The sequence below is a fragment of the Microtus ochrogaster genome, chromosome 8, assembly GCF_000317375.1.
Source record: "Microtus ochrogaster isolate Prairie Vole_2 chromosome 8, MicOch1.0, whole genome shotgun sequence".
Classification (NCBI taxonomy): Eukaryota; Metazoa; Chordata; class Mammalia; order Rodentia; family Cricetidae; genus Microtus; species Microtus ochrogaster.
The window spans coordinates 48,745,137-48,759,286 of record NC_022015.1 but is presented as its reverse complement, the minus strand read 5'-3'; the positions used below and the strand labels follow the sequence as shown (position 1 = coordinate 48,759,286).

At 43.2% G+C, this 14,150-nt stretch overlaps 1 protein-coding gene across 1 annotated transcript in view; it reads right to left on the bottom strand.

The window, feature by feature from the left end:
* The window catches only part of Trpm6 (transient receptor potential cation channel subfamily M member 6), a 114,006-nt gene that overhangs the window by 46,915 nt on the left and 52,941 nt on the right, over positions 1–14,150 (bottom strand). The window contains exon 25 of the mRNA XM_005352237.2: positions 11,698–11,830. Within this exon, the coding sequence (XP_005352294.1) occupies positions 11,698–11,830 (133 nt within the window). The remainder of the gene's footprint in view (positions 1–11,697; positions 11,831–14,150) is intronic.

The window sequence follows — 14,150 nt, the reverse complement described above, 5'->3', positions numbered from 1 at the left end:
TTGCAAACATGGGAGCCAAGACAGAAATGGGGGTCAGGCTTAGTGAAATGCATGAATGATGGTTGACCCCCACGTTTTGTTTCTGACTGGTCTCCTTTGAGTGTGTGGGCTTTCTATGTTCTGTATTTATTGGTTTTTCTGTTGTCTCTGACACTGTTGTTGGCTACCAGCCGCCACTAACACACTTGCCATGGCTGCTTTGACACACAGACTTCAAAATGTCTTATCTCTGAGCTTTTTGGTCACTGGATTCTGTTTAGCAGGAATCCAAATGTCTTTTGAGTACAAATAATATTAAAGCTATTTTATGCTGTTTTGTTTTCTTGAAAAGCTGGCTCTGGGGTTGGGTTTGGGTTTTCTCTCTGCTCTAGAGCCAAGCTTGCTTATTTCAAAGTCTTTTCTCTGTCCTGTCTCAGGAGAGCAACAACAGATGTACAAGATATTTTGAATTAGAATAGATTTGTGTATGATAATTATCATCCTGAAAACAAAGTCATAAAAACAAGGTTTAGAAAGATAGGACTTAAAAAACAATGCTTGTTTAATAGGGTATTAAAGCTGTACTCATATAAGAATACTTATGTACTTATATACAGGGCAGGTTTAATAGGTATTTTTATAAAAGAATGTACCTCATGTTGAGAGCCAAACTTTGTAATGTAAGAATCACCTAAGTGATATGCGTTTTAAAGACATGAAGGGGTCATGGAGAACAGCTGGAGCTTGGCAGTGTGTGGCAGAGGCTGGAGTCCCTAAAGAGAGCCCAGGAGAGGGACCTCAACAGTTTTGGAAATCCCAGTGCTACGTGATGGCCACCAGGAACAACAGCCACAAAGAAAGGAGCCGGCTAGGACCTATAAGACAGGGTTTGTGTGCTACTGAGGGTGGAGCTGGAAAGGTGACCCGAGCCCCTTATAAGAGAGGGTGAGCACAGAATTGCTTGCATTGCCGAACTTTGATTTTGCCTTGTCTACTCTGTGGTTGTGCCCTGCTTTTTCCCTCTTGTTATAAAATAGGGTACTCAAGGGTTTTTTTTTTAATATTGTAGGAACCCGCAGCTGAGAGATTTTAAACTTTTTTAAAAGGAAATTTTGAAGTGTTGCCAAAAATTTTTTAATTAAAAAACTGGATATTTTCTTTAAATATTGAAATTTATAAGGTTATGGGACATTTTAAGTTTATAAGATATATTACATTGCCATGTAATCTTTGAAAAATAAGTAAAAGCAATCAGACAGACAGACATAGAAACAGACAGACAGATAGATATAAAGAAAGAAAAATGAGTTAGGGTCACAACCATGAGCACCAAACACTAAACACTAGAAACTGGGATATTCCTATCTTAAGATGCAGTGAGACAATGACCTAATCAGTCTTGCAAAGAGTCTATAGAAAGTTGCCCCTTACCCGAGTCTATTCAAGCGAACAGTCTCTAACTTGAGAATGTAAGTCTAGCTTCTTTGTCTTGCTAACTTTGTTAAGCATTAGCTATTTTGAAAGACTGAGTCATACAAGAAACTGTGATATTCTGTAATGGTACACTATTTAATCACCAGGAAATAATGTTGCCAGTCTCCCTATGGATTATTCTTAAGACTTAAAGTTTTATTCTAATACTAAAAGGGCTTTAACTCAAAAATTGTTTTTCTTTTAAGGCTAAGCTTAGCAGGGATAAAAATGCAAATCCTAATCTTATAAAAGCCACTAGCTTATTGTAAACTGTTAAAGATGTTTAAGACATGCAACTTAATAGTCATATTATGAATTATCATATTTTTTAATTTGTTGAGAACTTTACTTGCAATTATGCTAAGTACCAATGTAATTAATTACAGGAATAAGGTTTATTTAGCCTCCTATATGTTTTCAAGCTTAAGCCTAGTAACAACAAAAAGTAAATTTTATTCGAAATCAGATATACATTTTGTTGTTGTTTGTTTTATTTTTCAAGACAGGGTTTCTCTGTGTATTTCTGGCTGTCCTGAAATTCACTTTTTAGACCAGGCTGGCCTCGAACTCACAGAGTTCCTGAATGCTAGGATTAAAGGTGTGTGCCACCACACTCAATGAAACCAAGTATACTTAATTTATGGCACTCAAAACTTTTCAGAAATCTGATGAATATGGCATGTAAAGTGTTTAATGAAAAAAAAAAATGCTTCCTATGATAAACAAAAATGCCAGATCCTAGAAGCAACCCTAACGTCTCCAAAGAAAACAAAAAACAAATTGTGCGTAGACCTGGATTGTGGTGCCACTTTCAACTGGGAACAACTTCTTCATGCCTCACCATGAAGGACCTGCACAAACTGCGGCCACTGTTGGATTAATTTTCTTCCTCTATCTAAGTCAAGGTAGACCCATTTTTCCAAGTTCTTCATCCATAGTAAAATTTCTCAGACCATCTGAGTCTGGCAGGCAAAGACCAATGCTGTCCTGTGCAGCAGCTGAAGGTGCAATGCTGTCCTGTGCAACAGCCAAAGACTACAACTCTGCCCCCAATGAAGGCATACAGACCACAGGAGCCTCACGGGTAGCAGCTAAGTCTCTGTCATTTTAGTCACTGCAAAGGCCCTTGGTTTGTGTTTTCTGCTATAATTTATCCCTCTCAGATCTCTAATGGTGTTGATGGCTAACTGTAGCGTTGTCAGTTTGGCAGCAGTGGGAAACCAGCTCCTTCCTCAAGGCTGCAGCTACCTTGTTAATTCATTTCACATGTAAAAACCAAGCCTTGATTTTTCTAGCGCTACTAGATCTCCTTCTGAGAAAGGCAGACAGATTTGCCTTGCTAACAGGCTTCATTTTAAAAGATAAACATGTTTCAGATGTAACTCTTTACCATTCCTTTATTTATAAAAAAAAAAAAAAAAAGGAAAAACTTGTTTTGCAATGACTGCTGTCAGTAACTAACTTCTTGTGCCTCATGGTAAATGATTAGATGGAAATAAAAAGATGTGAAGCTTAAGTAAGTTGTGAGGGTCTAAAAAAAGTGTTTTAAGATGTGTAAATGCAAGTTATAAAAGTCTAAGGAAGTTATTTAAGGTATGTGAAAAACAAGAACTCTTTGAGATTTCTTTCTCCCTCTATATTATTGTTATACTAAGGTTTCAAAGGTTCAGAGTGTTTTTTGTTTGTTTGTTTTTGTTTTGTGTTTGTTTGTTTGTTTGGGGTTTTTTGAGACAGGGTTTCTCTGTGTAATAGCCCTAGATGTCTGGAACTAGCTCTTGTAGACCAGGCTGGCCTCAAAGTCACAGAGATCTGCCTGCCTCTGACTCCCATGTGCTGGGACTAAAGGTGTGTGCCACTACTGCCAGGCTAAGGTTCAGAGTTTTAACAACGATCAATGAAGTTATGACAAGATAGTAAAGTACTGACTATATCATAATCACAAGCTTAAAAATTTAATTTCCTTTGGTTGTCTTCTTAGTATAGACTTAAAGGCCCTTCTCATTGGACTGAAAACATCTCTGTCCAATTTATATATCTAGCCCTCTGGAAAGAGAAAAGAATGTTCATGCTTTGTAACCCAAAACCATAGCTTTTGCTATGACTCAAAGGTTTGAGCCTATTACAGGTGTTTTACAGACATTTGTTAGTTGCTTTTTCTGCATTGTAGATTTCAATACAGATTATAAACAATGATAATGTTAATATATCTAAAACTTTCACCTCTTTTGTAAACAAAAAAGTCATATAAGCGTCAAGAAGTTAAGGAATCCTGACTCAAATCTATATCTCAGAAAGTCTTAGGACTCCTCCCCTCCCCTGCCTACCAGGACCATGGGACTGGAGGTTTCAAATGTAGGATTCCCTTTAATTTTCTTAACTCTAACATCTACCCTCAATCTATATCTATCCAGCAGATTTCCACTTAGTTAAAAGACATCATGCAGGAATCAGCTGAAAACTACAAACTGCTCCAATATTGTGAAAGACACTATGTCAGCTCCTGGTAGTCCTACAAAACTGTAGAGCCCCAAACTTGCTAAAAGTTGATGTCAACCAGTTTAGCCAATGTGATTGTTCCCTATCTCTTAAGTTGGCTCAGTTAACCATAAGCTTCTGATGAATGCCCCATTGTTCACATCTCCTCCTGGCCTTTGACTAGCATTTCAACGTTTTTGGACCCTGATAGCACTGTCCTAAATTTCAGCAGAAGGAAGTTACAAAACTGAGTATATCACCCATTATCCTCAACAAAAGGCTGGAATATTAGGTTCAAAGGAAACTCCCAGGCCAAAGGGGACAAAATGGCTACATATTGTGCCTATTGGCACATCAGGACTCATGCTGGCCTCCAGACTCATTATCAAAAAGGTACCTTATGAAACTAAATTGATCTGAATCTATCAATGAATTCACTATCTGAAACAGTGTGATAGGGCACTCAACCTGCTCTATGCAGAAGGGGGTTATTGTATGGCTTTAAGAAAAAAAAAAGTGTTGTTTCTATGCAAACCACTCAGGAATCAGCTGGATAATCTGGACCCAAGACGAGATACATCGCTATTCTCATTTTCGATCTCCTTCTAGATAATAACTCTGATGTCAGCCATCACAGGGCCTTTGGCCCTTCTGTTTCTGCTAATTACTGTTGGCCCTTGCATCATTAATGCCAATACATAAATTCCCATCTGGGTGCCATTAAGCTGGTGATTATTAGAATCCAATATGGATAGGTACCTACCACAGAGTCAAGGATTTGACTCAGGAAACAACTCAAGGGGTGAATGCCATAGTTACAGTTATGTTTTAAGTTTAAACTACTATGCCTAAGAGATCTATAAAAGAGAAATGCCTCTAACCGGTAAGCCCCACTAGCCCAAGGACAGAGAACTTCCTGGAATGCTGGGGGCTGGTGTTTGTGTAAGGTAGCGAGCCAAGTGTTTTCACTTCTGTAAACAAACTTGTTTCCCCCAGCTGCACCAGATGTGCTTGATCACGTGTAGGCAGGTGGTACACAGGCAAGAATGTATGCTTGGACATTCACTCCTATGTCAGGATGTATCCTTGCCCTGATTGGATGAAGGTGGGATGTATGTAGCCTTGTGGGTTTTGCCTGTATAATCACCTGACTAATGTAATTAGGTACTGTACTCTGGGAATCAGCAGTATGCACCCTGCCAATGTCCGATGTCCTGGCCAGTATTTAATTACTTCAAATTTGGATCAAAATTTGTGGCAGTGTTCTTTTTCCCAGGTGGAATTCTCTCTCTCTCTCTCTCTCTCTCTCTCTCTCTCTCTCTCTCTCTCTCTGTGTGTGTGTGTGTGTGTGTCTCTGTCTGTCTCTCTGTGTGTGTGTCTGTCTGTCTGTCTCTCACACTTCTACTTATGGATAAAGATGTACGCTGTCAGCTACTGCTCCAGCACCATGCTTGCCTTCTTACTGACACGCTGTTTGCCATACCAGTCATGGACCTGTCTTCTGAAACTGTAAGTACACAGTAAGTTCTTTTCTTCTGTGTGTTGCTTTGATCATGGTGTCTTATCATAAGAATACCAAAGACAGAAGTAACTAAGATAGAGGTTAGTACCAGGAAGTGGGATGTTGTTTTGATGGGCCAGACCATGTTGATTTTTGGACTTTGCAGTTGAAAACTGTAAGCAGGGCTTAACAGATCATCCTAGTAGGAGCATGGAAGACTGTAGCGCTAAGAGAAATGTGAACTATGGGGATCCAGCTCAAGAAGTTTTAGAGGTAACAAATCAGCAACTTAAGCTTTGGCAAAAAAAAAAAAAACTAGCTAAATTGAAGAGTTTTGTGTTAATTTATTTGGCAGATGTATCAAAACACAAGACAACCTACTATTTACGCTTTTGTGTGGTTATTGATAAGCCACCCTTATTCAGGTCTACAATGAAAAAGGGCAAATGGGACAAAAAATATATATAAAAAAGGCACAGTTTGAGGAGAAAAAAGAGCACCAGGAAATTTAGTGTTGGAGTCAAGGGTTGTTCTGAGAGATGACAGACCTGATGAATAAAGGGACTGGTGTCCTCAAGGAAAAACCCCACCAAGCTAAGCTTCCCACGTGTAGGAAGGAAAGTATCAACAAATCAAAGCTTTTGCAAATATAATTCAAGGAGGGAGAGATTCCATCCCAGGCCAGCAACAGAGCTTGGCAGTGTGTGACTTTAACGTCATGAAGAATACATGAATGAAGGAATTGTCAGTTCTTCTTCTACAACTAAGAAAAGCTGCTGGGGCCAGGCATGGGCAGGGGGTTCCCTGTATGGAGGCCCAGAGTGGTCATTGCTTGAAACTATGAAAGTAAAGCCTGGATTGTGTTGTAGACTCCAAAGACACTGGAGAGACCAGAGCTATGGGCCATCTATAACTCCAGTTCCAGGGATAGGGCACTCTCTCTTCTGGCCTCTGCAGGCACACTATACATGCACATAAAAGCAAAACAAATAGTTTTGTAAAAGAATATTTCTGCAACTGGGGAGCTGAATCAACAGTCAAAGAACACTGACTGCTCTTGCAGAGGACCCAGGTTCAGTTCCCAGCACCCACATGATAGCTCACAACTGTCTGTAAATCCAGTTCAATATGATCCAATGCCCACTCTCCTGACCTCCTTGGACACCAGGCACGCATGAACTATACATAGTTATATGCAGACAAGGCATTTTTGCACATAAAATGAAAATCTTTGATAATGAGATGAAACGGAAAACCAATTAGGAAGGAAATCTACGCAGTGATTTCATAGCTGATATGGTCATCTGCAGTCCTGAGAAATAGCCCATTCTTACTTCGGACTGGGAGAAGGAGGTTCACTCCTCAGAGAGAAGGGCGCTCCGTTTTAGCAAGCCCTTCCCCAAAACAGTGCTCAGTTTCCTGCCTCTAGCACAAGTCTAAAGCACAGGACTCAAGTGGCTTCCCACCCCTTCTTTCTGAGAGCATTGTAGATAGGAACTTCACAAATAAAGCGGGTGGTGTTTTTCATTTTCATTGTATTCTATAGGAGCAGAACCCCTTCTGGCTAATTTTGTATAAAATCCAACTTCTGTAACTCACCAGAGGCTTAAAACACGCTTGCTGACCTTCTGAAACCTAAAATGTTCCAACTGGCAAGGACCGTGTAGGAAAGAGCACAAAGTATATGTATATTTTCTTCCAAATATGCTTAATTGGACCGTCTCCATCCAGCACCCCGTTTCATCTAATTCAAAAACAGTACGGTCTGAGCAGCGGTAATGGAGACTCATTAAGTTCCATTAGCTGCAGACACATCGCAGGAATACAATAGGACCCAGCCACTATTCCCAGCAACAGGTGGCATGCTACAATAGGAGCCTGTTAGACAAATAACCTGGTCGCCTGAAATGGGCCCTCTCGCTTTTTATGGGAACTCATTTTCTAAAACACGGCGTCCTGTGAAGCATATTTTAATTATGTTCCTAGACCACTGGCTGCATTAACTCACTGTAGCTTTTCAGTCATTCTGACACATAAAACAAATTCTTGCTATTGCAGTTTCCTCTGTGCAAGGTCTAAGAGGAGGAAAGACGGGCCTGGTGACTGTTTTACCTGTGGGGCCATTAGCCAGCATTCTTAAAAATGAGATAATAAGAAACACTATTATAATCAGCCTGAAAGTCCCGTCATGGAGGGCTCGGTATGAGCAAAGCTATACACGAAGGTTCCGCTCACACTGCTTTCTTTCAGCACATTGCAGGAAAGGGGTTAGGTCACGGATTCGATGTCACGTGCCTGGGCATCAAGCCAGACAGTCGGCATCTGACCCCATCCCGGCAGCCAGCCAGCTCCCTCAGCAAATCGTCTGGGATCAAAGCATGTTTTTCTGGGGAAGCCGACATGAAGGATAAACCCCTGGAGATGCTCCCAGATGTTGCTCCATAGATCCTCAGCCAAGAGACAGGAATTTGCTGACGTTCAGACTGCACAGTGGAATCAAGGTGCCCATCGTGCCTGTGCCGAAGCTTCCACAAAGTGTAGAAAGCGTGGCCCTTCCCAGGTCAGTGCTGAATGTGCTCAAGGGGAAAGGCTACCACGGGCATCTTTCCCCACAGACCAGGGAGAAAGGAAATCGGCAAACCCTGCGATGACAGCACAAGCAGATGTCCCTACTCAATACCTAAGGGCCTTAGTGCTTGCTCTCTGTCCACACCCAAAGTCATTTTCTTCTAGAAGGTAGATGGTTAACGCCCCCTTTGGAGGTAGCAAACATGCAATGGCGTCTAAGATCTCCTTATCTCTTAAAACCATTGCTCATTTACTTCCCAAGTACCCCTCATTTATGAGCTACCCCAAAACAGCCTCAACAAAGATGGTGATATAAAATCATTGCGATTCAGGATCATGCTAGTTAGAAAGCATTGGAAGAAATTCTATTAGAAATTCAGAACCAAGTCCAAAACCCCTTAGGAGTGTCCATATTTTTCTCAGGAGTCATATAATCACGTAACATCTGTCCTCCCCACGAGTCTAAGAGAACTGAAGTGTCACAAAAGGCTCGGGGGACTGAACATATTAGGACATCACCACTGAAGTTCTTGTTTCTAACTCCCTTGGGTTCTTAGGGTCTCAAGTTCAAGAAAGATGGTGTGTGAGGGTTGGAGGACTGAAGGTCTTCGGACCCTCACCACTGAGGCACCTGCTGTAATCTTTGGTGCCCAAGTTCACACTCAGCATTGCCTTGACTTCTGATTGCTACCCCTCTCACCGTGAACACCTCTTGCACCCCCTGGCGGCTTGCCTAGCCGGTCTTCTCCCTAAGTCCCTCTTCCGCCCGGTTTACAGATGCCGGCTCTACACCTCTCTGGCACGTGCTGCCTTCATTCTACTTCTCTGTCACATTCTCTGCTGGAACTGCCATCAGACTCCCGTCCCCAGCCTCGTGAACATCTGTGGCTAACTGTGTCACGTGAATCCCATGGTCAAGAAATACGAGCCCTGTTGCTCTCCCACACGTTTGTACACTGTCTCCTCATGGTGCCACTGTTTCCTGATAACTGTTGGGAGCTGAGGCTCCATTCTGCCCTTAATTCCAACTAATCCCTACTATTCGTGAATTATTCCTTTGTTCCACCCCCCCTGCCACAGCCTGGGCTACACACCCTCTCGCACCTGGCATCCCTGGTCCCCAACTGACCCGTCGAATTCACATTCGAATCTATCAGGCTCACAAGCCTTCCCATGCCACAGTGTGTGTAGACTCCTTCCTTAGCATAGGTAGAGTGAGGGGTCCTCCCCGACCTTGCCTGTATTCATAATCTCAGCAGGAACCGCTCTGACCTCATTTTATCTCCCTCCAGGTCTTAAAGGAAAATTCGTATTTATGACGATCAATGCTGACATCAATTTGACAGGATTTAGAATCACTTTGGAAACATATCCCTGAGTTTACCTTTGAGACTGTTTCCAGAGAGTTCTAACTACAGAAAATCTATTATGAATGTGGGTGGTACCATCCCATGGGCAGAGGTCCCAGACCAAACTAAAAAGGAGAAACCAAACTGAACACCAGCATTCATCTCTCTCTGCTTCCTGACTGAGGATTCTGTGTGACTAGGTGTCTTGCTCCCCAGCTGCCACGTTTCCTCTTCTGTGATGTATTAAAACCCTCAAACTTGGAGCAGAAATAAGTCCTTCCTCTCTTGCTTCTTGTCAGGGGTTTCATCACCGCAATGAGAAGTAACAAATACAGTATTTCAAAAAAAAATTTTTTTACTCCTAATTTGTGATCTATTTTCCCAACTAAGTGGTGTTATATCTTTCTACCCACTATGCCTGGCTCCTCCCTTTAACCCAGGCTGATCCACACAGTTCTAAGACATTGGCCTATGTTCTCATCTATGTCACAAGTAAGAAAACTAATGTTCAAAGCAGTTTGGCACACTTCTCTAAGAACATAGAGTTACAGGAGCAGAAGCAGAGCTGTGTCTTGGCTCTGCCAGCTCCTAAGAGTCAACACATCACACAAAGCACAAAGCCCAGCAGAAACACAGCTGTCCAGAGACACTATGCAGAATAAGGAGAGAGAAGGTTCACATGGCTATGGTCTAAGGAGATTATTGAGGTGAATTATAACTTTATGGGTCCACAATCATCATTTGATAGTCAACAATTTCTCAGCATTAAGTTTGATCTGAAGTTCAACCAGCTGCATAAAGACATCTTTATATAAACATATTATCAATAGAAAAATATAGGATTACATAAATATGACATGCCTACTGTAAGCCATTTGGAAAGTTCCTGGCGTACGTTTATTTTAAGTGAAGTTGTGCTTAAGAAGTCACATCTATCTATGTGATTTGGGGGTGGGCATCAGAAAAAAACACATATAATTAGATTAAACATTCTATAGTCAGTCTCATGTATATTCAAAACTGAAGGGATATATTTAACTTGTGTCAATTTGCTTCTACTTGCAAGAACAATTCCATTTTTAAAAGTCCATAAAATCATGTGCACCCTTCCACACTTTAATACAATGCCGTACGCATGCAATTATTCTAATAACACATCCACTAGGTTTCCTAATACATCCCCTCTCTCCAACACATCTGCCATCACTCAAAGCGCTGAATGGCCTTCCTGCCCCTCCCCCCTTCCAGAAAGTTCAGGAACCACAAGCCCCTTCAGCCACAGCTTCGAGGCAAGCACCTGAGTGCTCACTGCTGTACCCCCGCAGGCTTGTCCACTGCCCATAGTCTAAAAACCCAGGCAAGATCACCTTCACAACCACACACATTTATTCTGTCATTTCCATGGATAACAAAGGCAGCTCACCATGCCCCCACGCCCCATCTTTTTTTCCCCTTCGCAGTCAACTTGCTCACCTAAGCTACTGTGCTTGCTGGCTCAACCCCTCCTGTTCTCCCTCCTTGGCAGTGAGGTTGTCTCCAGCCACACCACCAGCAAATGCTGAGCAGGGCCCGCTACAGAAATCCACCCTGGCAGTCAGCCACTGCCCTGCCCGTGCTGGGGTCTGCAGCTGCTGCTGGACCAGCATATAACCTGCAGCCACAGTGGGTGTCACTTCTCTGACTATGTCACTCCACCATGAGGCGCTGCTGGCTACTTCCTTGAGACCTCTCCTCTCCAAACTCCTCCCAGCAACCTCTCTGGACCGAGTTATGTGAAGCAGAACGATCCAAAGCCCAGGCTGCAAGTTCTCTCTTCTTCATCTTTCCTTTATCCTTAAACTACCTCATCTTCTTCACAGCTTTTTATTTTATTGTTTTGTTTGGCTGTCCTGGAACTAGCTCTGTAGACCAGGCTGGCCTCAGTCTCACAGAGATCCGCCTGCCTCCACCTCTCCAGTGCTGGGATTAAAGGCATGCGCCGTAATGCCCAGTTCTTCATGGCTTTTATTACTGACCGACACTATGTTTTCTAGGTCTGCCTCCTTGATTATCTTATGTTTTCAACTACTTCGTTTCCCTTAACCCCTCCACATGTAAACACTGGAAAGTACATCAGACTGGGACCCTTGTCTCCCATCTCCACTGACCTCTTGGAAATGGAAGACTGTCCAGAACACAGTAATCCAATAAACAGATACTGATTGCATAAATCATATTGCGATGCATGCTTTAAATTGTGCAGAGCTCTGACCTCTGGGGTTTGAAAGTGAGCCTTTCAAAAAGAATACTTTTCGACATTCTAGAACAATCGTGACTTGGTAGCAGCTTTGGAATGGGAAAGAGGTACTTTACCGTTCTGATGTCACTCGGATTTGTTCCTCAAAACTACAGTTCAGCCCTTTCGTCTTCTCATGGAAATATTTCTCCACACACTGTTCCTCAAAATCATAGAGCTTTTTCAGGTCCTCCTCAGTGAGGTAGAGCTCTGTGGAGATAAGCATGACACAGATAAAGGACCGCTCCTGGGGAGCTACACACAGTGTGCCGTTCATAGATGTGGATTGTGTCCCTAGTGGTTCGTGTGCCAGAAGCTTGGTCCACTGGTGCCATTGAAAGGGTGGGATGTTGGGCGATAAGCAGATCATGGGGACCGTCTCAGGAATAGAAGGATGGGCTGGTCACATCAGCCAGCCTTTCCCAGATCTCCTGCTTTCCTGCCTCATATCCCTCCATGCAGGGCTCCCCATGCCCCTTCTGGCTCCTTCCCCCCCCCCTCCCCTTCCCTACAAGAGCCTGTCCACTACGTTATGATGTGATTAGAAGACCATCACTAGAAGCTAGCCAGAAGTAGATGGCAACCTTGGAACTTCAGCCTCCAAATCCTTGAATGGTGGAGCTACAGGTGCTGATGAGCTTGAGGTCAAAAACATGCAGATACAATTTGGTTTCCCAACCATCTACATTGGCCAGACACTATAGTAATAACATAGGGGATCCAGATGTCTTTCCGTGATATATGTGTTGTATATGGAGAAATTGTGAGAAATCACTTTGTAACTTTCCATTAAGAAGAGGGGTGGAGGAATAGCTGAGTCTCCAGCAATACTTGCCATGCAGGCTGGAGGCCCTGAGTTTGAGTCCCAGAACCTACACAAAATGACTTTGTGTGGAGGTGAGTTCTTTTCACCCCAGCACTGGGGGAGCAGATCAGCTGCTCACACCGGGATGAGCATCACACAGGGTCTTCAGCAGATGAACTTTAGATCACCGAGGGGACAGCAGAGGGTAGCAGTGAAGGTCACATCACTGCTCCAGTTAGTATAACACAACTGCAGTTTGATACTGTGTCTTTGTGCTTGTTTGCATTGTTCTTGTACAAGTGGTACTACTGATGCTCTGTGATCATAGTGTTTCTTCATTTTTTGGTAAAATGTGATAAAATACATTATTGTCTCTGTATGCATTCTAGGTACTCCAACCTTTTTCTGTGAATGTTTCTGTGCCTGTGTGTTTATAGGGAAGATAAACACCCAGGAAGGCACATGTGGGTACCTACATGTGGAGGTCAGAGGTCAACCCTCCGGTTGTGTTTCTGAAATCAAGGTCCCTCACTGACATGGAACATTTTGTCTGGACTGAATGGCAAGAGGCCAAGGGAAATGCCTGTCTCTGCCTCCCCAGTGCAGGGATTAAAAGAAGGTATCCGCAGAGCAGGTCAAGTCACGTGGGTTCTGAGAATCGCACTCAGGCCCTCACGTCTGCATGGAAACCATGTCATAGGCTGAACTGTCGCTCTGGCCCCTTTTCTCTTAATTTTTCTCAAATTTCTATGCTATAGAATTGGTACTTGAGAGTTTTTGTTTTAAATTGTTTGATGTTGTGTTTTTAATGAAACAGTCTTCCTATGTAGCTCAGGCTAACATCAAACCCGCAGACACCCTTTCCTCCACCTCCCTGGGCCTGGGTTTACAGGTGTGTGTCACAGTACCCCAGCAAGGTCTTCTAAGTTTTTTTTTTAATATTGCAAATGTTCAAAAGCAAAATTATGTGCAAGAGTATTTGCAGCTAAACCTTGGCTATTCAAAGATCAACTAGAAACCTCTTTTCTTTCCTAAGCACCTAGTCTCGGGTGTTGTGTGATAACCATGTCGTAAGTGTGAAAGCCTTTTCTTTCACGTGTACTGAAGACATGAAGCGGTAGCTTCTGAGACGGACATCCCCAGCTGTTCCGCTGCGCTCTGGGAAAAGCGGGACGTGCAAACACCTAAGAATGCTACACCGCGCCCTCTTCCTTCTTCTTTGAAAAAGACCAACATGTGGACAGACTGACGCTTTCGTTTCAATATTTTCATAGCTCGCAATGTTCTCATGTGTTAGCCAAAGATCTCTATATTCATATACAGCCGGAGAAAGAACGTCATTGTCCTTTTCCTCCGTCAACTGCTCTAGCTACTAATATGACAGTAAGTGATCTACAGTGAGAGGGCAGAGTCTGCAGGTGCTGCTACAGCCTCTGGGAGGAAGTCTTGCCTTGTCAGGCTGTGCACGGATGGACAAAGTCCCCCTCCTGAGAACTGCCAGCCAGGGCCAGTCAGCACAGCACCCCTTCCCCGAAGTAATTAATTCATGAAAGGACCGCTCACCCTGTGGTGCTGAGGCCCCGTCCCTCCTCCAACCTCAGCAGGCTTGCTTATACACCGCCTTGGTTCTCAGGGAATGAGACCAGAAATCACCTTTAACTGTGTTCCTAGCCAGGCGGTGGTGGCGCACGCCTTTAATCCCAGCACTCGGGAGGCAGAAGCAGG